At 37.9% G+C, this 25,337-nt stretch overlaps 1 protein-coding gene across 1 annotated transcript in view; it reads right to left on the reverse strand.

The window, feature by feature from the left end:
* Positions 1 to 25,337, reverse strand: part of CCDC30 (coiled-coil domain containing 30) — a 2,524,512-nt gene that overhangs the window by 34,214 nt on the left and 2,464,961 nt on the right. Inside the window, exon 28 of the mRNA XM_044060442.1 lies at positions 11,094 to 11,933. Coding sequence (XP_043916377.1) covers positions 11,094 to 11,933 — 840 coding nt within the window. The remainder of the gene's footprint in view (positions 1 to 11,093; positions 11,934 to 25,337) is intronic.

The raw sequence follows: 25,337 nt of genomic DNA on the forward strand, positions 1-25,337 counted from the left end.
GACCACCCCTCACTTCTGAAAGGGGCATACCCTCCGTGCAGCTTTGCCCCTCCCCCTAAAGCACTTAGAGGTGGTTTCACCAGTCTCCTCCAGGGAAACCCCACTGCTTTCAGTGCCTCCAAGTGCATGCATCCTTCCCCACAGCCTCCCCCAGGACAGGCAAGTGGGCCATGCCTGTTCACTCTACCCCCCCCCCCCATGCCCAGTCTCCTCCAGTTCTTTGGCTGCTAATCAAACTCCATACACATGAACTGCAGTCAGGGCTTCATCCCTCTGAGTCATGGAGTCAGGCTTATTTTAACTAATTACGTCTGTTACCGACAGCCTAGGTCATGGTCGAAAAGGGTTAGTTCACCTAACCTGTTGACAAAGATCTAAATAAAATAAATAAATTAAAGTGTAGCATTGCTTCAGTGACACAGCTTATTGCCAGAATAGTGGGAGATAAAGAACAGGTGCTAGTTGGCCATTATTCACAGCTGGTGAGAATGTTCTTATTTTGTCCTAATTTACAAAGTTGTGTACATGCTTGCCATACAATACATGCAGTATCAGTCTGCTTTGCTGCAAGTGTGCTTCTTAACTATCTTACACTTTCCACCAACTGAAACTCTCCAGGTATGGATTTGGGAATAACAGGAATCAGTTATACATAGCTGATTCACCATTTTAACTCACCAAGATTGCTCTAGAAGCCTCCAAAGGAAGTTTAATCTATGTTTGGTGTCCTTGTTCTCCAAAAGGATTTACTCTAGTTTAGCATTAATTATAACATGAAAATGTCAATTTCTGCTGCAGCTTAAATTGGGTTATTCTGTGGATTTATTAAGTATATTAAATTATTCTCCAGGTGGTTATTTCTGAATTACTGTAGCTGGATATTGGTTCATAGGTTCAATACTAGGTTACCTGCCTTTGTGGGCTATTTTAAGCATAGTCAATTTCCCTTCCAAAAGTAGTAATCAAACCCCGTATCTTATGTCCGTGAGGTAATCACCTTAACCATTATAACCTCCCCAAAAATACCTAGCTTAGTACTTATTTATGAAGGTATGTAACTGACCTTATAGGCAGTTTTAAGCCTAGCCAATATATCTTCCAAAGTTGAGAATCAAACCTTGTACCTTGTGTCTGTGAAGTTAACACCTTAACCATTATACCCCCCCCCCAAAAAAAAAAGATTCATAGGTGAATACAAGGTTAACTGTCCTGGAGGTCCACTTTAAACATATCCAATAACCTCAGGTCAGAATCAAACCCTCTACCTTGTATCTATGCGTTAAAAACCATAACCATGATCCCAATCCCACTAATAATGGATGATTTATATGGAACAGAAAAAAATACAGCAGAACTGGGTTAGTGCTACCATTTTATATTTCTTCACAGGGAGACAAGAAGTGTAGTTTGTGATGAGTCATACCTTTTACACTCACCATAATGAACGGCATGCAACAGACACTGACAGACAAGGGGTTTGTCCCTAACTGACATAATGCTGATTTAGTTTTTACTGCAAAAAGATTCACTTTGTTCTCTAGTTATCCTGTAAAAATTATATAAAGTATAACTGCAGGCTCCTCACACTGACTAGGAGAATAAGGTTAATTTTCTGCATTTGGAATATAATCAGCTGTGATTCCACAACCAGTTGCATTACCACATTGCATTCTGGCTCTTTGGTTATCCTGCACAATTAAAAAAAAACTGTACTTGTTAATCCTTATACTTAAAGGAGGAGTTTTTGTTTTGGAGTGGCCAAGGACTTTTCATGTTCTTCACTCATGAAAGTAGAGTTGTGTTAGAACTTAGTAGAATAGTAATGTTAAACTTTTCACCGTTGCAGTATTTCTTACAAATGGGATATCCTGCCAAGGACAGCCATACATCCAGAAAGCACACCAAAGCCTTTGGTCCTTCTAAGCACTGCATGTCAGACGTATGTTCTACATCTGAGGTGTCAGGTACATAAGTGACATACATGCAACAAATCCTCAGAATTGGATTGCCCCAGGAGAACCACAGCAACCCAAGAGGAAAACAATAATAGAACATGCACATCCAGAAAGGGGAGAAAAGGTCCCTTGGCCAGAGGGCAAAGAAAAACTGAACAGGGGAAGGAGGGAGGGATGGAATACTGCAACAGTGAAAAAGAAGATATCTACTGTTATGCCAAGTTCTAATACAACTGTACTATGTCCTTCCATCACCATTGCAATATTCCTTACAAAAGGGAGAGCATCAAGACCCTTGAAAAAAGCACCAGAAGAGGCCACCTCATCAGTAAAATGAGCATGAACAGAAGAGGGAAGCTGTGTGCCATGAAAAAAATAACAAAGGGAAAAGGTTTTAGATATCCAAGAGAAGATTGTTTGCTTAGAAACAGCTAAACCCAATTTCTTGCCATGAAAAGAAAAAAAAATACTCAGATTTCCTAATATCCTTTGTCTAATCTAAATAACATCTGAGCTGTTTATGCAAATCCAAAGAATGTAGAACCCTCTGACTGCTATTTTGAGGAGAGGGAAAAATGAAAGAAGATGGACTGTCTGATTCAAGGACAAGTCATTGACCACTTTAGGTATACAAGGATTGGTCAAAAAAGACACTCTATCTCCATGAAAAAATAGAAAAGTAGGGACCACCATAACAGCCTGAAGCTCAGAGACTCTCTTAATGGAAGTCAGTGCCACCAACAATCAGTCTTCCAGTTAAACAACTGCAAAGTAGAAGAAACTGCTGATTCAAAAGGTGGTGGAGTTAACTTTTCAAGAAGAAGTTATCCAGGTTCCCTCTTTCTTGGATGCTAGAAATATTCTGGATTAATATCCCTTGTCTTATTGGGATTTGGGAAATGGTTTTATGACATCTTGGGATAAAATATGTGATAGAATGGGAGGAAACAGATGGGTTTGATTTTCTGGGCATGGAGGAACTCCTAGGTTTGGAAGGGAACAGTCCTAGTGCCAGATGTATCAGTTCTAAAGTATTTCTGTTACCAGAGTTGTGACTTGTTTCCAAAGAGGGAAACAGAAAAAAGACTGCTTGCTAAATTGAGTAGATGGCCGCAGTGGGGAAGGGGGTGAGTTGGAACACGAAGATAGTCATGCACTTTTCTCCAGTAGCTCAGATGGCTTAGTGGTTAAAAAAAAAAGATTGCTGTTGTTCCATGTGGGATGGAGTTTGGACTATATGCACTGTTTTTATTTGAAACCGCCTTGCCACTTTTTTCATATACTGTTGCTTGCCACATTTTTGCTGGGACTGTTTGAAGGATTTTTTTGAAAAAGTGCTCAAGACTAGATGCACAGTTCTTGTAATCTGGAATGGATAACTGAAAAATCTGCTTAACCTCTCAAATAAGGTTCCCTCTTTCATCAAACCTTTCTATGACTAAAGCTGAGAAAGAACCAAACAAAACCTCCTTCTCTAAAGGAACACTAATTATCTGGTCCTTTACTCTAAAGGTAGATTTTGGAATGTAAGCCAGGCGCATCTGTGCATAATGAATACATGGTGGCTGCCTGGAAAACTGCATAAGTTGCATTATATGAACATATGTATGTTTGGTTGTTTGAAACACTGAAGAAATCATGTGAAGTAAAGAGGATTTTCCATTGGGGGAGGTAAATCACGATAATCTTATTCATAGTTGCAAAAGTTGAAAGCAGATCCTGGGCCATGTCAGCCTGACAACTGATTGTCCTAGAAGCTAATGTAGAAGACATCTCTCTCTCTCTTATATATATATATATATATATATATATATATATATAAATAAATATTACACCCCCCCCCACCCATATCTGTCAAAAGCCTTACCATCCTTGCCAGATGGGACAGGGTCTAGGAAGAATCCTGCAGCTGTTCAGCAAAAAGCAGTTCATGCTCCAGCTTTAGTACAAGAGGTAAATTACAGGAAAAATAAGTCAAATGCGCAGAGAGTTGACAAAAATAAATGAAATATTGAAGTATGAAATATAAAATATTGAAGGAATATATCAAGTCAAATAGCAAAAGTCTGGAAAAAATGGAAGAAGCTTTAAACAGTGATTCAGATGAACTTTGTCCAAGAAATGAAACATGATTAAGGTTTGTTCTTCAGCTGAAAACTGAGCCATTAAAGTGCACTAGCATGAAGAAATTTGGAGCTACTTAAGCAATATTTGTTTAGGAAGCCAGGCTTTACAGAGCATTCTGTCACCAGTCCTTGTTTACTGCTTATAATAATAGGAAGTTTTACTGAATTTGTTATATAGCTCCCGGAGAAGCACTATTTTACTTGGCTTTGACCAAGAATTCAGTTTTATTATCTTGCATATGTTTTATACAGTATGTATGTATTGGAGTTGTTACTATTCCTTTTAGAATTTTTGTTATAAGTGATATAGTTATGTATGAGTGCATTTTTAGCATAAACTGTAAGTGATATATATTTTTTGCAAGTCAGTTAAGTGTTTTTCTGTTTTGAATGTTATGACATTGAACATGATGACTTTAGTGTTCAGTAGTCTTCAGTTTCTAGTTGCAGCATTGTTAACTTGATGGGGGGGGTTCATAGAATAATGATGCTGTAATTAAGCTAGACATTCTACAGGGTGTCTTTAATGACTACCCTCTACATTAGTAGTAGTTGTTTAAAGTGATTTTATACAAGTCTGAGGAAGCATTCGGACCAGAACGCAAAATCACTTACTTTTACTAATAAAGCAATTATTTTTAAGCCGCTGAGTCATGTGGAGGAATTTTATTAACTTTGTTCCTGTTGGATTATACACTTGTTCCTCTGACTTGAGACCTAGTTGGTGTGATTTGCTGTTTAGTGATTCCAATGAACTGATAAAAACCACACAAAATCAGAAGCTGAAATTAAGAAAAGGCTGGCTGAGTATGAGATTGCTCAAGAAGAGCCATTTCAAAACATGGTAGAGTTAGAGGACACAACACACTCAGAAACCTGAGATTTTCTGCTGTACCACAAAAACTGGAAGGAACAGATTGTATTAATTTTATGAAAGCACAAATAAGTAATTGAACTGGTATTTCACAGTAGTATTTGTTAAATGAAAGAGCACATCATGTGTAAGCTCCAAGCCTGGCTATGAGAAAGCAGCCAATACCTATATTAGTAAAGATGCAATCCTACCAGCAAAAAGAGTTGATCCTGACAAAACAGTGGCAGAAGTGCAAAATATTAAAAACTGGAGACAGTGTTGGTGGAAAATGATTATTCACAGTATACCAGCCAGAAAAAGAGGCAAACGTATCACAGCAATCAGGAAACGTTGAGGCATGACTGAGATTCAAGCTGCTGCATCCAGCTGTGTTCAGAATATATTTTGCTGGAGGATCACAGTTATTTTTTGATGCAGAACAGACTAAGGTGGAAATACAAATGTTTGTCCAAGATGTAGTAAGCCATCAAACAGGAGACTCTGCTTCTTATTCTTCTGATAGTAAGGCTCAAAGAGAGAATTTGCCAGTGAAACATTTTCCCATGTTCCAAAGGAAAATCCTTGAGAGACAGAGAAAAAGTACAGGAGCTGACTAGAAGAATTGGGACTACCTTGGACTTGAACTAGAGTCTGGGGTTGGGAGATGAAGAGGAAAAATACCAGCAACACTGAAATTAGTGAAAAAAATGTGAGAACATAAAGCATCAATCATATTTAGTAAATACGGCTTTGCAAGAAAAAGTGGCTGAGAAAGACTGGATTTTTGATGACCTTGTTAAACTTTTGCTTTATTTCATGTCATTAATGTTTTGAAGGATATTACAATGAAAAAAAGGAGGGAGAAAGCTACTGTAAGTAAAATAAGCTTTGTTCTTAACAGTATTTGTATAAAACATTTTAGGATACAACTACATGTTTTATAGTATTTTCAGTGATTGTTGTATGTGATAAAGATACTAAAGTAAATAGGTACTTTTCCCTTTCTTTTTCAGTTTTAAGAAATGTAAGCATTACAATGTGAAAAGAGAAGAAAGGCTGGACAAAGGCATGTTTAAGTCAACAGGCTGTAATCCTGGGATATTGGGGTGGAGGAATGGGATAGAAAAGGACACCAATTATAATATATCTAGATCTAAAATGTTTTCTTTTACTTCTGTATAAGTGAATGTTCGGATTAATGCCATTGGCTTTATCTAATTACAAGTTTTTTGGGACTGCAAGTGGGTTTTAAAAATGAGAGACCACAATGTAATAAAACATTTTCTTTAAGTAAATAAATGTTCAGTGCCAGTTAAGAAATCTGGACCCAATAGCATTTCTACATTTTGATCTTATGTTTCCATAAAAACAAGCCAACTTAGGGTATAGGCAATACATTCTGAGATCTGGTAATTGTTTACTGAGAGAAATGCAAAATTAAAAGGTATGAGGCCAAGCAATTTGGCAAAATAAAGTTTGAAATTAATGGAAGTGAATAACACAAAGCAGCATTTCTGGTAATTAAATACTTGAATGTATTTACTAGAACTGTGTATAGTTTATTTTTATTTAAAGATAGCCAGTGTATTTTTTCCTACTGCTAAAAGTTAATGTTTTCTGAAAACATACAAGTTGTTTTTCATATCTGGGAGGGGAATAAAGTTAAGATAAGACAAGAACAATTAGTGTAAGCAGGAGAACATGCTGTAAAATGTGTCGCAGCATAGAGAACCTTAATTTTAGGTTAGGTTTGCCTGTGTGTGCGTCTGTCAATTTGAGACAAATGTTTCTATCAGGAATGTTAAACTTCATTATTTGAAGATGTACATAGTTTTGTGTATTTGTTTTAAGTTAATAGGTTATAGTGGTTTTGGGGGTGTTGTCTGATGGTTTTCAATAAAACAAAAGTCTTGTAAAATGTGACATAGCTTCAAACAACAAACAACTGTATAAGACATCATAGACATTTAAAAAGATTGTCATATATAATAGGTGGGGAAGATAACGTCTTATTATAATAGCTACACTAATCTTATTATTTTGGAATGTAAATGGCCTCACATGTATAAACAAAAAGGAAAGAGTGTTGAATTATATTAAGAAATGCAGAGTGCAAATAGCATTGCTGCAGGAGACACACTTGGAAAGAAATGAAAATATGAATCTGATAAAGGATTTCAGGAGAGATATTTAGTGGAGTGTCAGGAACAAATGAAAAGGAGAGTACTTATACTAAATGTAAGAGGAGTTTCAGTAGTGACAGAAGAGGAAAAAAGTAATGGTAGATTTGTGGTAGTAATGGGCTACTGGAAAGGAGGAGGATTATACTGACATGTATTTATATTCTACCTAAACTGCTATCATGAAGCTTAATAAAATTTTGGGAGAAATAATCAGTTTTCAGCAGGGAATATAACTCAGAGGTGGGGACTAGAACTTGATTTGCAACAATGATGATATATCTGGAAACCTAGAAGGAAAAATATAACAAAAGAGGGTAGATTTCTGAAGAAATTTATGAAAATATTTGGTATGGAAGATATGAATTCAGTAGTAGGAACTTTGACAGAATTTATATATATTAAATAACCAAATCCACCACCTCTCCACGTCAAAAGGAATAAACTACAACAAAAACACCTCCGCTTGCATTTACCATGAAGGGTCTCCTCCAGAACCACCTCGATACGTATCGTAACACAAAAATGTAAGCCACTGATAAAACTTGAAAAACGATAAATTTAATGGAACACCAAAAGAACAAAACAAACACGATGGGATTGAGCGCGCTTTCATCTATCATGTCAAGACTTCATCAGAATCCATTGTATCCACTGTTAACTATCCTTAAATACAGTTCTAATAAATTGGTTAATTGATTGAATGCCAACCAAATTAGGGTCCTATTGTGTCAATACATAGTACTGCATCAGATATATAAAACCTTGTACAAAATATGCACGTATAATGCCAAATATAAAAAGTATAAAGCTAATCTGTTTGAACAGTATATATTAAATAAAATATATATATAAATCTATAAGTATATAAATAACTCGAAAGAACTTTCAATCATGAATACATATGTTAAAATAAATGATAAAATAGTTAATAAATTCCAAGGTAAATAAAATCAATACGTATAATGCATATAATAACACATATAATAACACACATGCAAGTGCTCCAGATGTCGTCCAAAAATATATAACCCCAAGTATCAACAGGCAAATACATAACCCACCACTATCTGTATGTAGGTTTATATATATGTATATATGTACGCTACATTTGTATACACTACGTATACTGTTATAGTATATATAAGGAAGTGATGTCTATAATTTTATATTATCAGGACAAAAATCTTTATAAATCCAACAGACCCATTCCAAACTTTTTAATTATTTAACTCAGTTTAGGGTTGTTGGATAAAAGTTTTAGGGCAGGTTTTATGGAGAGGTGATCGTTCATCCCATAGGAACCACAGGCATCAAGCCTGAGTTGCCAGATCATTTCTCTGTATTCAAGTAGCGACTCCCAGTCACCTCCCCTTTCATTTCTTGTAACGTCTTCCAAAACCCAAAACTTAATGTTGGCTTTTTTACACACCTCAGTGTGCCTAAAAAGGGCATTGTTACCATTTCTTTTGTTTATATCTCTTATATGTTCATAAACCCTTTGTTTTAACTTACGCTCGGTTTTACCGGCGTGAAGTATTTTCACAGGTTAAACATAAAGCCAAGTAAACCACCCCTTTGGTGTGACAGGTATGGTAGCCCTTACTTTTCAATTTCAAATTTAATTTACTAAGCCAAAGTGTTTTTTCCCCCAATATAAAGGTGCATTGTCCACATCTACCACATTTGTGAGTCCCCACCTTTTGTTGTGTTCCACATCCACAGGGGAGCTTCTTCATCTCAAATAATTTTTTAAAATTATTATTCTTCCTGAACCCAAACCTAAGTGGTTGTTGAAAAATGGAGACATCAGTGCTGATGTGGGAGAACATTTTCCACGCTTCATTTATTCCTCTTTGTATCCAGTATATCCCCTTATAATAAGTCAACATCAGACGAGGTATATTATTGTTATCTGTGTTGTTAATCTTTAACCTGGAAGAAACAATCGTAGCCTGTCCATCGTCACAATGGTTGTGCGTCAGTAGTGGCTTATACTGAATGTACCGTTTTCTCAAAACTTCACGTTTAACGTTCTTGATTAATGCACGTGGGTAGCCTCTATCCCTAAAGAACCTTTGTATTAAATCCATTTCCTTACCGCATGAACCATCTTCACTGGTCATACGTGAGGCCCTGATCATTTGACCTTTGACTATATTTCTCCTAAGATATAAGGGATGGTCGCTTTCAAAATGAACATAGGAATTAGAAAAACATTCCTTTCTAAAAACCTTGGATTCATATTTGTTACCCACTTTATTCTTAATGATAGTCACATCTAGGTAATCTATCTGTTCTTTACTGTATTGGAAGGTAAATTCCAGGAAAGTGGTAGTTGTGTGTAGATAATCAACAAACTCTTCCACTTCCTCAACGGTCCCTTTCCACACCAAAAAGATGTCGTCCAGGAACCTGAAGTACGTAATAACATTTACCCAAAAATCTGATTTGAAAACATATTCAAGCTCCCAAAACAGCATGATAATATTAGCATAGGTGGGGGCACAGGCAGATCCCATAGCCACCCCCCCCCACCTGATGGTATATGTCTCCCTGAAAATATAGAAAATTATTTTTCAACACCAACTCCATATTCTCAAGAATTAACCTGAAGTCAGTCGTATTAAATAAATTAAATTCAACTAACGTGTTCAAACCAGGTTAAACCAGTATCATGTGGTATGACGGAGAATAAATCACGGACATCAATAGTCACAAAAACAAAATTTTCATTATAAGGAACCGCATTGAATTTAGTGAGAAAGTCCCATGAATCAATTAGTATGTGTTTATAATTCAAATGGAAATTCTTTAGTTTCGTATCAATAAAGATGGCAAGGGGCTGTGTCTTGGAACACTGGGAAGTCACTATTGGCCTAAAAGGGGGGTTATGGACATCTTTATGAATTTTGGGGATACCGAATATTTCCGGAATCACTGGTTTGGGAACTTTAAGATAATTATATAGTTCCAAGTCTATTAGACCCTGTAGAAGGTTGTCTTCCAACCAATAATCTATTTTCTTGTAACAGATGTTCATTTCATTTCTAGACGCAATTCGGTATCTATCCCCTATACTAAGAATGTCAAGCATCCTCCGAGTGTAGTCCCAATGGTCCATCAGGACCACACCACCCCCTTTGTCAGGCTTCATGATCCTTATTTTGTCATTACCCTGTAATTTCTTCAAAATGGTGACTTCTTCACTCGTCAAATTGCTCAATTCTTTAACTCCGTCTTCCCCTTTGTAACCTTGCCTAATCATGTATAATACATGAGTCTCGAAACTGGCAATGTCATGTTGCAAGGGGGGATTAAATGTACTCTTCCTTTTAAATGTGTTCATGTTCGTATTAACTCCTTGTCCTAATAGGCTCTTAAGATGCAATTTTCTGGTAAATAATTTAACGTCTAGTAGTAGATTTTCCAATTTTGGTTTTTTTATAGGAATGAACGAAAAACCTTTAGTAAAAAGCCCAAAAAAGTCAGTGGTGACTTCTAAATCGGTGAAATTATAAATGTGAAAGCTGTTATTCACACTAATTTTACATTTTGTAGAAACAATATTACCATCATTAATGCTGTTCATATCCTCTAACTCTTGCATATCAAACCCAGCGTACACATTGTCAGGGACCTTGTTGCTACCCCAGTTGTCCAAAAAGTTCTCGTGGTCAAAGGTAGTTGTAACAGTCAAATCTAGACCGGACCCTACCTGTAGTTGTTCATCCCCCGTTTTCTATGGTATTGATTCCCTGCTGCCTCTGCATAGGAGGAAGGGTGGTACTGTTTTTTCAATCTCTCGGACCTTCTCACACCCTCTCCCCCTTCCCCCAAAGGGGACGCTTGTTCTGGTAATATTTCACTTGCAAAGTCCCCATCTACATAATTCCCCTCAACAAAATTTGAACTTTGAAAATTGGGCCCCCTTTCCTGACCATGAACCCTATTGGTATAATAAGGTTCAGGTTCATACCTTCTATCAACTCCATTTTTGCCATTAAACCCATTTCCATTATAGTACTTCCTCCTGTAAAATTTTCCTGGATCCGTATATGCCTTACCTTCCCTGTAGTCGTGTAAATCACGTTCAATTTTACCTAACTTCTGCTTATGATTTTTGGATATATTGACATCTACATCATGGAGCACTTTACAGTACAAGTCCTTGTATTCCTGCAGCGTAAAAAATAAATCTTTAGTAATGTCTGACTGCAAAACGTCAATGCGTGATTTAATATCTTCTATTATTTCAGTGTTACTACTAATCATTACTTTCAAAATAGAAATACCACATTCATTTAGCAAATCAGATATCGTTTTAAATAACTTTTCATTCCCCCGTATGTTATTGGGGTATTTGTTCAACCTCAGTCCTTTAGGTACAATATTTTGTTCGACGCATCGCGTCAAGTACCAGTTCTCTAAACACAAACTTTTGTATTTAAATAACTCAGTTTCTAGTAGCTTACATTTTTCCTTATAGCTGTAATTAATCGTACCAGTTCTTTCTTTTTCTTTCTCCTGCATGGTCACAGTAAATGATTTGCCAAGCCATTCCGAAAAGGAAATGTTCTTATACGCATCCAAGGAGTTGTATTTACCCGGACCTTTTTCTTTTTGTAGTCCACCACAAACCGGGTTGGTCGAGCGTTCTCCAAAACCGACATTAAGGTTTGAGCCGCTACCTTCACCCTCCGTATCTGTCCGTGATGTCATCATTGGTCTCCGGGTCTCCTTGGGACTTCCTTGGGCACAAGGAATAGACTCGTTGGTGTCCACCAGGCTGCCTGAATCATTACAGCCTTGCGAATGACTGTGAATAAGCCTAAGAAGTTGGCTTAACAAAGAATTCTCCTTTTCCATATGGGATCCCTCGTAAACGCTGGCGGTAACACAAAGTAACCAAATCCACCACCTCTCCACGTCAAAAGGAATAAACTACAACAAAAACACCTCCGCTTGCATTTACCATGAAGGGTCTCCTCCAGAACCACCTCAATACGTATCGTAACACAAAAATGTAAGCCACTGATAAAACTTGAAAAACGATAAATTTAATGGAACACCAAAACAACAAAACAAACACGATGGGATTGAGCGCGCTTTCATCTATCACGTCAAGACTTCATCAGAATCCATTGTATCCACTGTTAACTATCCTTAAATACAGTTCTAATAAATTGGTTAATTGATTGAATGCCAACCAAATTAGGGTCCTATTGTGTTGGGACTACACTCGGAGGATGCTTGACATTCTTAGTATAGGGGATAGATACCGAATTGCGTCTAGAAATGAAATGAACATCTGTTACAAGAAAATAGATTATTGGTTGGAAGACAACCTTCTACAGGGTCTAATAGACTTGGAACTATATAATTATCTTAAAGTTCCCAAACCAGTGATTCCGGAAATATTCGGTATCCCCAAAATTCATAAAGATGTCCATAACCCCCCTTTTAGGCCAATAGTGACTTCCCAGTGTTCCAAGACACAGCCCCTTGCCATCTTTATTGATACGAAACTAAAGAATTTCCATTTGAATTATAAACACATACTAATTGATTCATGGGACTTTCTCACTAAATTCAATGCGGTTCCTTATAATGAAAATTTTGTTTTTGTGACTATTGATGTCCGTGATTTATTCTCTGTCATACCACATGATACTGGTTTAACCTGGTTTGAACACATGTTAGTTGAATTTAATTTATTTAATACGACTGACTTCAGGTTAATTCTTGAGAATATGGAGTTGGTGTTGAAAAATAATTTTCTATATTTTCAGGGAGACATATACCATCAGGTGGGGGGGTGGCTATGGGATCTGCCTGTGCCCCCACCTATGCTAATATTATCATGCTGTTTTGGGAGCTTGAATATGTTTTCAAATCAGATTTTTGGGTAAATGTTATTACGTACTTCAGGTTCCTGGACGACATCTTTTTGGTGTGGAAAGGGACCGTTGAGGAAGTGGAAGAGTTTGTTGATTATCTACACACAACTACCACTTTCCTGGAATTTACCTTCCAATACAGTAAAGAACAGATAGATTACCTAGATGTGACTATCGTTAAGAATAAAGTGGGTAACAAATATGAATCCAAGGTTTTTAGAAAGGAATGTTTTTCTAATTCCTATGTTCATTTTGAAAGCGACCATCCCTTATATCTTAGGAGAAATATAGTCAAAGGTCAAATGATCAGGGCCTCACGATGACCAGTGAAGATGGTTCATGTAAGGAAATGGATTTAATACAAAGGTTCTTTAGGGATAGAGGCTACCCGTGCATTAATCAAGAACGTTAAACGTGAAGTTTTGAGAAAACGGTACATTCAGTATAAGCCACTACTGACGCACAACCATTGTGACGATGGACAGGCTACGATTGTTTCTTCCAGGTTAAAGATTAACAACACAGATAACAATAATATACCGTCTGATGTTGACTTATTATAAGGGATATACTGGATACAAAGAGGAATAAATGAAGTGTGGAAAATGTTCTCCCACATCAGCACTGATGTCTCCATTTTTCAACAACCACTTAGGTTTGGGTTCAGGAAGAATAATAATTTTAAAAAATTATTTGAGATGAAGAAGCTCCCCTGTGGATGTGGAACACAACAAAAGGTGGGGACTCACAAATGTGGTAGATGTGGACAATGCACCTTTATATTGGGGGAAAAAACACTTTGGCTTAGTAAATTAAATTTGAAATTGAAAAGTAAGGGCTACCATACCTGTCACACCAAAGGGGTGGTTTACTTGGCTTTATGTTTAACCTGTGAAAAATACTACGTCGGTAAAACCGAGCGTAAGTTAAAACAAAGGGTTTATGAACATATAAGAGATATAAACAAAAGAAATGGTAACAACGCCCTTTTTAGGCACACTGAGGTGTGTAAAAAAGCCAACATTAAGTTTTGGGTTTTGGAAGAAGTTACAAGAAATGAAAGGGGAGGTGACTGGGAGTCGCTACTTGAATACAGAGAAATGATCTGGCAACAAAGGCTTGATGCCTGTGGTTCCCATGGGATGAACGATCACCTCTCCATAAAACCTGCCCTAAAACTTTTATCCAACAACCCTAAACTGAGTTAAATAATTAAAAAGTTTGGAATGGGTCTGTTGGATTTATAAAGATTTTTGTCCTGATAATATAAAATTATAGACATCACTTCCTTATATATACTATAACAGTATACGTAGTGTATACAAATGTAGCGTACATATATACATATATATAAACCTACATACAGATAGTGGTGGGTTATGTATTTGCCTGTTGATACTTGGGGTTATATATTTTGGACGACATCTGGAGCACTTGCATGTGTGTTATTATATGTGTTATTATATGCATTATATATTGATTTTATTTACCTTGGAATTTATTAACTATTTTATCATTTATTTTAACATATGTATTCATGATTGAAAGTTCTTTCGAGTTATTTATATACTTATAGATTTATATATATATTTTATTTAATATATACTGTTCAAACAGATTAGCTTTATACTTTTTATATTTGGCATTATACGTGCATATTTTGTACAAGGTTTTATATATCTGATGCAGTACTATGTATTGACACAATAGGACCCTAATTTGGTTGGCATTCAATCAATTAACCAATTTATTAGAACTGTATTTAAGGACAGTTAACAGTGGATACAATGGATTCTGATGAAGTCTTGACGTGATAGATGAAAGCGCGCTCAATCCCATCGTGTTTGTTTTGTTGTTTTGGTGTTCCATTAAATTTATCGTTTTTCAAGTTTTATCAGTGGCTTACATTTTTGTGTTACGATACGTATTGAGGTGGTTCTGGAGGAGACCCTTCATGGTAAATGCAAGCGGAGGTGTTTTTGTTGTAGAATTTATATATATTATTTTACAAGGTATAACAACTGGGCTACACTAGTAAGAAATTTTATGTCACATGAGCATGTGTATTTAATGCAAACCTTTGAAACACATCCAATAACTATTTCAGATTATGTGCCAATAACAACCTAGATAAAAATGTAGGGTAATGAAGTATAAATGAGACACTGGTGCTTCTCCACCTATCTGTTAAAAAGTGAGAAATTTAAGGATTGGGTAGTGGAAATTATTCAAGAGTTGTTTGGGAAGATAGAAATTTCTTCAGAAGTTATATCTAATGAGTGGGATAACATGAAAGTGGAGTTTAAAAAATGGGTAGAAATAAACGAGAGATATGTTTAAGAAGTAGCAAGAATTATTTACAAGAGTTGATAAAGGTTAAAGTGCTACAGAATAACAGGGATCTCACATAACAAGAGGAGGCAGTAATGCAGAGTGCTAAAGACAAAATAAGGGAGTATCTGGCCAACATGCATAAGTTTAGAAAGATTGCTGTTTTTTGATAATGCCAGGGCACAAAAACTTTTAGCACAACAATTTAGGTAATTTAGAAAGCCTATAACAGGAAAAATAACCAGAAATCCTGTACGGGTATTAGAGATAGGTCAGAAATGTTATGAAAATTTCTATAAAGCAGAGAAATGTGGAAATCAAGAAAAAAGCACAAATGGAAATATTTATGGAAGACTTGGGTTTGCTAAAGTTACTATTAGACAGAGGCACAGTAAACTAAACCTTAAAAAGGGCACAGTATACTCAAATCAAGGGGTGGCGTAAGCCATACAGAATCGGGCTAGGCTTATAATTGCCCCAGGGCAGATAGCCTAGTATGAACCTATGAGACTCGACTATTAACAGTTAAGATCAGAAGAGATGAGATAAAAAAGGTGATGTATAAAGATGGTACAGACCCATCAGACCTGGCTTCTTATAGGCCCGTTTCAATTTTAAACCATGATTATGAAGTGATGTCTATAACAGCTAAAAGTATTGGCAAGTGTGTTGGGGTTTTGTGGAGGGGAGGCAAACATTTGACACAATTAACAGAACAATAATGATCTAGAGGGAAGCAGAATGTAAGAAGATACCACTGTTGTTAGTGGGTCTTGATGTAGGGAAAGCATTCAACAGAGTAAGCTGTGATTTTATGTGTAGAGTAATAGAAGCATTTGCATTCCCTGATACAATAATAAAATTATGAGGATGTATGAGGGATCAGAGGCAAAAACTGAAGTGGCAATGTTACACTCTGATAAGTTGTATCTGAACAGAGAAACCAGGCAAGAGTGTCTACATTCTCTTTTGTTATTTGCATTATATCTAGAGCCACTGGTAAAAAAGGACTCAGAAATTCAAGGATATAGTTTGTACGGTAATCAAGTAAACCTGGCTTTACTTGCAGACAATATTAGAAAAGGGCATCTCAGTGTTGAACATTCTGAGACAGGCTCAAGTGTTTTTTTTAGGACATAAAATTAATGATGACAAACAGAGGCTATAGCTGTAAGCTATGTACCCACACATGAATTAATTTAGTAATACCCATATTTCTGGGGACATGATAAAATGAAGTATTTAGGAGCATGGGTTAAAATTATTCTGTTATAGCAGCTAAAGATATGTGGGAAGAGAGTAAACAAAAGATAATACAAAAACTGAGAAACTGGAAGGTCTTGTTTATGGATATGGATAGCAAAGTGCAAGCAGTGAAAATGTTTTTAGTCCCTTTAGCTTCATACATAGGTCAGGCATATTTTTATCAACCAGAGAAGTTGTGGACAGTAATTAAAGAGTTGGAGAATTTCATGTGGGAGGGGAAGAGGGCAAGGGTCAAGTTTGGTAAGGTAATCCTTCCAATAAAACAAGGTGGTTTATGATTACTTGATTTGAAGGGATATTTTATTGCTACACAATTAAGGCTGATACACTTAGCAGAAAGCCATAATTTAAAGTGGAAAGGAAAGATAATGAAACAGGGATGAAATTCAAGAAACAAGGGGAGAGTGGGACTTTGCAGATCCTTTAGAAGCATACAATAGCCGTACAGATTATTACATGTATAAAGTAACAAAGTATTCTAAGGATGAAGCCAACACAAGAATGGAGAAATGAGATTCTGCCAGTAGGGATGACTGCAATTAGAGGTACAGAGAACAGGCAAAAAGGGGCTGGAATTTACTAGAGAAGACTGTCAAAGGAACCAAAGTATTGGGAGCAAATATCTAGAGAGAGACGGGGGGGGGGGCAGTATTAGAGTGGGAAGAGGCCAAGAAGACAACTGGACTGCAGACTAGCGAATGCTTTCCTTATCAGGGATTGATAACATAGCATAGGCAAAGACCTGCTCTTATAGAGTTCTTAGTTGAATCTAGAATTTAAAGTTATGTATGCACCACAACTAGGCATCTGTCTTGCACATCTTCATTTTTCCTCAAAACATGGGTTCAGATTCAAGCTTGGATCCAGCTCGGCTGCATACTCCAGACTTAGGCTCCAGCTCTTGAGCTCTTCCCCCAACCCATATTGCACCATTCCATCCCCTTCATTACCCGTGACTGAGTTTGTTGCCATAAAACCCTATAGCTATAAAAGAGAGGTATAACTGACACAGGAAGGAAAAAGGTCTCAAACCCTGACCTGTAGGTTCCAAATGAAATCCTATATGTCTCCAGAAAAGATGGATGGGGGATGGATGGGAGGGAAGTTGAGAAAGAATGAAAATGGACAAGACAGATGCATAGTTATTGTGACTACATATCTTTATATCTTTAAAATTTGATGTTGCCTTTTTCTTTCTTCTTCAACCTATGGGACAGACTCCCCAGCTACATTGATCTTGGGTGGTCCTCCTTCCAGAGTACCGCCGAACCAAAGGTGGTTCTATTTCTAGAAATTATGTGCAATTTGTAATTTTGTAATGAGTAACAAAGGTATGAGCAGTGGACCATGTGGCTGCAGTGCATATATCATCAGTGGATGTTTTTGACCAAAAAGCAAATAAAGCACCCGTGGAACTGGTTGAATGAGTTCTGTGAGGTTTGGATAAAGTCATGCCTTGTTGACAGTAGATCCAAGAAATACAATCTGTAATCCACTTAGCTAGAGTAACCTTAGAGACTGGGTAACCCAGCCTTTTCGGTGAAAAACAGACAAAGAGCTGGTCTGATATTTCTAATTTGTTCAGTCCTGTGAAGATAAAAACGTAATTGTCTGTGTACATCAAGTAGATGAAGCATGTGCTCTCCTTTAATGAAAACTATGGAAGGAAGACTGGTACGTGAATGGAATGATTAATGTTATTTTCAGAAACCACTTTGGACAAAAAAGAAAGGTTTGTCCAGAAAGTAACCCTATCTAAATAAAATATGATGTAAGGGGGGTTTTTGAAGTAAGATCCTGGAGTTCAGATATTCTCTTTGCAGAAGTAATGGCTACTAAGAAGACTGTTTTCTATGAAAGGAATTCTAAATCAGTTTTAGCTGAAGGTTCAAAAGGTTTCTGAACTAGACCTTGTAGCACAACTGATGGATCCCTAGGAGGTGAGGGATCCTTTACTGGAGGTCTTAGAAGAAAAATGCCTTTCAGAAAAGCCTTGCATAATTTGGATGTTGCCAGCAAATAATTTCTATCCCCTGTGTAAAAATTAGAAATTGCTGCCAGTTGAAGTTGAGTTGTAGACAAACGTACTCCTTCTGTAAAAAGAGTTGCTAAAAACTGAAGAATTGCAGAAAGTGGAGCAGAGAAAGGGTCAAGCTCTTTATTCATATCCCAAAGTGAGAATCTTTTCCACTTGCTCTTGTATACTTTTTTGGTAGATTCTTTTTGAGAAGCCAAAATAATGTCACGTACAGGGGAAGACAGCCTGGTCTGTCTAACCATTACTGAAAGTAGAGAAACCATGCGGATAGTTGAGGATCTGTATGTTGGCATGTTGGATCTGTGATGGGTGACAGAGAAGATCCAGAGTTGGCTCCAGTATCCATGGATGATAATGAAGGTGAGACTGTTGGAACAGGAACCATACCTGTCGAAGTCAGAAGGGGGCAATGAGGATTACTGAGCTCTTCAGTCACCTTGCTTTCTGTAGAAATTTGGGAATCAAGGGGAGAGGGGGATAAGTAAAAAGAAGACCCATGCGCCAAGCATGGACTAGAGCATCTTTTGGCGACTCCCTCTGGGGGGGGGGGAGCAAAGTACCTGCTGTATTTGTTGTGGAGTGTTGCAAAGAGGTCACAGCAAGGTTGGCCCCAATGAAGGAGGATCATTTCCACCACAGATTGATTGAGAGACCACTTGTGAGGCATCAAGATGGACCTGCTTAGTTTGTCTTCTAGGACTTTGGTCTTCCCTAGAATGTGCATTGCAGTTAGAAAGCAGTCTGATGATATCGCCCATTCCCACACTCTCATGACCTTTCTGCAGAGGGGATAAGATTGAGTTCCTCTTTGCTTGTTGATGTACCAGACTACAGACGTGTTTGTCAGTCTGAATTGCAATAGTCTCTAGAGGGAAAGCATCTTGAAATGCCTGCAATGTACGTAGGACTGCTGTCATCTGTAAAACATTGATATGCAGATTGGTCTCTTGAGGAGACCACATGCCTTGGACTGTTCTTCTTCAAAAAATTCCCCGCCCCCACCCACTTGAGAAGTTTTAGTGGTCACTGTGACCATTGTGGGTGGTAAAACAAAGGGTCGGCCAGAATGAACATCGTCTGAATGGATCCACCAGTGGATGTGTTGTTTGCAAACTGGAGTAAGCTTGACTGGAAAATATAGTGGATGATGAAGAATGGACCACTGAACAGCTAGAGTCCACTGGAGAACACGCATAAAGAAATATGACAAGAGGAGTAATACAATGGAACCTAGTGCTTGAAGCACTGATCTTGCTAAAGAAGATGGATGGGAAAGAAGAAGAACCTGACTTCTGATAGTGGAAACATGATGAGGTGGTAGAGGTGCGACCTGTGTTGTCATATCCAGAAGGCTCTGGACTGGTGTTAAGTTTGATTTGGCATAGTTTATTGTTATACCCAATGACTTACAAATCTGGAGCAAACAGTCCCTGGCATGCAGAAGGCAATGCTTGAAGGGGGCAGGGAGGAGCCAGTCGTCTAGATATAGAAGCACTCAGAATCTGTTTAATATCAAGTGAGATACCACCACTGCCATACATTTGGAAAACACCCTGGACGCTGTGGTTAGTTCAAAGGGCAGAGCTCTGAATTGGTAATGATTGGGTCCCAGTCATCCTTGTGAAGAAAGGGTAGGACGGACTGTACCATGACCATTCAGAACTTTGATTTCTTCACGTACTGATTCAAATTGTTTAGATCCAAAATGGGTCTGAGGTCCCCTGTTTTCTTGGGCACTAAAATGAAGTGTGAATAAGTTCTAATCCTATCTGGTCTGGTAGGATTTTGGATGACTTTTTTCTAGCAGCTTTTGAATTTCTTGTGCTGCTGCTTTCATTTGACTAGGTGGAATGTTAGGAAGCTTCTTTCATTTGGAGGAAGGGAATAGGAAAAATATGTAATAACCTCTGGATATTATTCTTAGCACCCATGAATCTTGTGTTATATTTGTCCAGGCATTGGGGTGCAAGGACAACTGTCCCCTGACTGCCTCCAGAGTTGGACAGTCACGCAGCACTTCAGGAGTGCTAGAAGGGCTTGCCTGGAAAAGAATCCCTGAAACCCTGATTCTGCAGGCCTCTTCTACCTCTAGGGCAACATTTTCCATTAGAATTACCTCCTCTGCCTATGGAGGAATTATCACTGCGTGGGTCTTAGAAAGGTCCCTGTGATTTCTAGAACCACATCTTCCTACCAACTCTCTTATTCCTGGAAAAGGTTTGCTCAGAGGTATCAGACTTGATTCTGACAGCAGGCAGAGTCTTTCCATCTTGTTCACTGTGGGTAAGCATCTCTTTTACTGATGGCCCAAACAAGGAAGTGCCATTGAATGGGGCATTGCTAAAGAAGGTCTTAAAAGGCTCTGCAAAGTCACACAGCCGCATCCAGACATGTCTCCTTAAGGCAATGCCTGAACCAGCTTGCTCATGAGGTACCTTCGGCTGTATGAGAGATCAGCCTCATCAAAGTGTTTGATATGGATAAGACAGTGGCCAGTTGTGAGGACGTTCTTCTGAAATCCTCTGCAGACATGGACTCAGAGTATTTGATAGCTCTTTGGTCAAATCTCTCTGAAGTCTAGTAAAGTATGCCAGGTAGTTTAGTGACCTCAGGGCAAAGGTTGCTAAAGAAATTCTCACATTCCAAATCTGTCCAATGCTCTAGACTCCCTCTTTGGCAGATGGACAGAAGATCTCTGTTCTATTAGCACTTTCTTGGTGGCTGCCATCAATCACCACCATAGCATCAACTGGGACTCCTTTGCTCTACTGGGGTCTGTCTTTTGGTGGGTCTAAAAATTTATCAGGCCTTTTTGGGATCGGTTTGACAGTATCCTCTTCCTTCAAAGCCCCGCAGGAAACCAATAAGTTCATTATTGGGGGGGGGGGGTAACCCAAGAAGTAGATGGGCCAGAATCAAAAGCCTCCAAAAATATTGATTCTTTGGGAGAGGGGTTTTGGGAAGCCCAGCCACCATTTTGTTTTAGGACTTCTAAAATATCTCTAAAGTAGATGTCATCCTGTGGTGATCCTGGGGGACCCCTCTCACTCATCAGAATTGGTATTCTTTGTAAGTGACTCCATCGGCGAGTCAATGTGTCTACTTTTGCACTTTCTCTTCTGACAGACCTCCTCTGTGGGATGTTCAGGTGAGGTGTCAGAACAGAGGGGAAGTTTCTGTACTGGAACCAGTTAGACACTTGTTAGAACTGGCTTTCCTTGTGGAGTAGGTCTGATCGGCTCAGAGCTCAGAACCGGTGATAGAAAAGTGACAGGGCGGTTCTCTGGAGAGAGAAAAGGCCCTTTCCACCATCTTGAAATCCGATGGACCTGGAGAATCTTCAACTCGCCCTCTCAGAGCCGAAACCTCTCGACCTCTCTCAGATCTGTGTCGCAGGGATGGAACTGGATCAAACTGTCCAGGGCTGAAGCTCAGAAGGGAAAGGATGAATCCAACAAAATCAGAGCCAAACCTATCTCCTCAGATCCGATGCTAACACTTCAGTTTCGGGACCCATTCTGATCTGAGGATATAGGAGAAAAACTAGTCAAGGATATAGTCAGAGTCAAAGAAGATTTCCTCAGATCTGCCACTTGACCTCTAGGGGATTTTGGATCCTAGAACTCCAAAACCACAGGATGGATCGGTGAAGGAGACAGAATGGTCCTGGATATCGTAGGCATACTCACGGATCTGACATGGGATGGAGCTGGTAAGACCCCCATCTGGATCTGAGCTCTGAGAAATTTTCATATCATGCTGTAAACATCTGCTTCCAATAAACTTCTGGAGGACTTAAAAGAAGTTGTGGATTGGGCTTGCAGTGTTTTTGGGAGTCTGAAACAGGCAGGGTGGGCAATTTGAGTTTAATATGAAATTCTGGAGTAAGACTCCTGTGAGACATACTAGGCTTTGGATAAGTGGACTTAGCATCCGAAGGTGGTGTTGGAGTGGATGCTGAGATAACAACAGGAGCCGAAGCCTTCGGATCCAAGGATCGGATCTGACAATGTCGATTCTGAAATTTTCCTTGTTTTTGCTGGAGGCTCCAAAGAAGATCCTGAAGACTTCAAAGGAGAGTGTTTCTTATGCTTCAAAGGAACTGACAATATATTTTGTGGGGGCTTGAGCCTCAGAAGAAGTAGCTGGTAGCAGACCTTTCAAAATAAGTTTGTTTTGCCTATATACCAATTCCCTTGGATTAAAAGCAGAACAGATTGTACATGCAGTGTCCAAGTGCCCAGCACCAAGCCAGTACACACACTTCTTGTGGGTATATGAATTATGATTTTGTGCCCACAAGACATGCATTTTTTAAAACCAGTTGGCTTATCCAACATGGTTAAATACAGCAAAGTAAAAACAGTAAAGAGTTTAACTACCAACAATGGTAGAATAAAGAAATACCCTATTAACTAAAAAAAAGTAAATATCAGAAAAAAATACCAGCAATGGTATGGAGGGATACTATATTGAATAGTATGGACAGCAAAATAAACTTAGAATCTCCTAATGACCTATCGAAACACTAAGAGGTGAATACCACGGTTAAAGATAAATATAAGGAGAGATATCTTTCAAGAAAAGAAAAAAATCTACAAAACTTACAAAATATCACTTTGAAAGCTCGAGAGAAGAACCTGTGTCTGTTCCCGATGGAGGTAAAAGAGATCTCAGGTAATGGGGATGGAATGGTCCATTGTGGATACTGAGGAGCTCTATGAGCTACATCCAAAGTCTGGAGTATGCGGCCTAGTCTGATTCGAGGATCGGATGCAAACCCATGGGTTGAGGAAGCATGAAAAGGACAACATCAGATTAGAAGTTCTTGTTAAAAAAGAGTTAATTGGTAGGGCACACAAAATACTGCACAATAACTATAGAAATCAATCAGAGGTGGTAAGAAAAGATTGGGAAGAGAGACTAGATAAGCAATTCACAACAAAACAATGGGAAGACTTATGCATTCTTCCTATATATGTAAAAAAGTCTAGAAAATTTGTGATGTTTGTTTGGATGTGTTTGAATATGTACCTTTATACTCCAAGCAGACTCCAGATAATTTTACCTTAGGGAGATGACAAATGTTGGATATTTGACAGGAAAAAAAGAAATAATTGGGAACATATGTTGTCGGAATGTAAAGAGTTGGTAGACTTTAAAAATTCCCTACAGGGAACTCTGTCAGAAATACTGCATGAACAAATAGGTGTAACTAAGGACATGATTTTTTGAGCTGGGATACAAGATCTAAATTAACTAGACATAGTAAAGCCTTGTTAAGTTTAATTCTGATGGCTGCCAAAATAGCAATTACTAGAAAATGGAAATCAAAGTCTAAACCAGTTGTATATGAAGTAGTGAATATTGTAACAGAGACAAAAGAAATGCAACGGGATATTTAGAAAAGGATAGGACAAACTGCATACAAAAAATGGAAATTGTGGGAACAATACATGCAGAACAAAATTTTGGAGGAAGTGTATGGTTTCAGGGAGGGCAGGAATTCACCATTTTATGTCATACTGGACTGATGATAATTATATAAAAGAAAATATATGATCTAGACTGTTTGTAACTGTAAACATGTTAATATGGTTTGTTTTCTTTTATATAAATGCATGTTTGCCTATGTCTTAAGTGACATTTTAATAAAGGTGCTAAAAATATCTTCCAACCAATCAGCTGTAGGTCATGCTGGTTGGGGTGGATCAATGATCCCTTGTCCTGAGTGGGTAATTCCACTTTGTGAGGAAGTTTGTGGCAACTGCCTCTACCCAGCTTCATGAGAAGGGGAGAAGCAATGCTGTCCCGGCCAAAAGGAAGTTACTAGAAGTGCCTTTGGAGAGTCATTCTGTAACTTTAGAACTCTGGTTATCAGAGGAAAAAGAGGAAAGCAAAAAGGTGCATTTCCATTCATTGGAAAGAGAAAGTATTTGTTTTTCATCCTAGAGTCTCCAACCTGTGGGAAGGAGTTAGGGAAGATTTCAACAGGTTCAGTTTAAAACCTACATTTTGAAAAAAAAAAAAAAAAAAAGATTTACCTAAATTATGAAAAAAAAAATTATTGTAAAGAGAATGGGAGTTTGGGTACCTTAAAATGAGCCTACTAAGATGTGGCAATCATCCTAATAATGATAAATGCAGATTCCTTGCATTCTGCAAAAGGCACTTACTGCAAACTGTCATTTATGATTAACCCTTGGAACTGTGGAGAATCCAAAGGGTAAGGACACTAATTGAAAATATAAACCATATACAAAAAATATTAAATAAGAGCTTAAAGTCTGTGGATAGGAATATAAATGTAAGGTATCTTTTAGATTCAGTGTAACTAGAAAACAGTGGGAAGGAATGAGGAGAAACAAAGACTGCACAGAAAGCACTGTGAACTATGAAAAGTTTAGGAGTGAAGTACAGTACTAAAACATCTAACACTGGTCTCCAGGTGCTTCTTTCCTGGGTACTATTAAAAAGCCTGGAGCAAAATCTTTTTTTCTTACTGGGTTTTGGGAACAAGTTCATAGATTCAGATGTTCTTACTAAGCTTAAGGCCAAAAGACACAAATAAGAAAATCAGCCACATCATAACAGTATTGGTGGGAAACTGTTAAGGAAGATAAGCCACATCACTCAGTACTGGTGGGAAACCAGTAGTGCCCTACATTATGTGATCTTTCTCTACTTA

The sequence above is a fragment of the Protopterus annectens genome, chromosome 2.part0 (genome assembly GCF_019279795.1).
Source record: "Protopterus annectens isolate FY-2018-M chromosome 2.part0, PAN1.0, whole genome shotgun sequence".
Taxonomy (NCBI): domain Eukaryota; kingdom Metazoa; phylum Chordata; order Ceratodontiformes; family Protopteridae; genus Protopterus; species Protopterus annectens.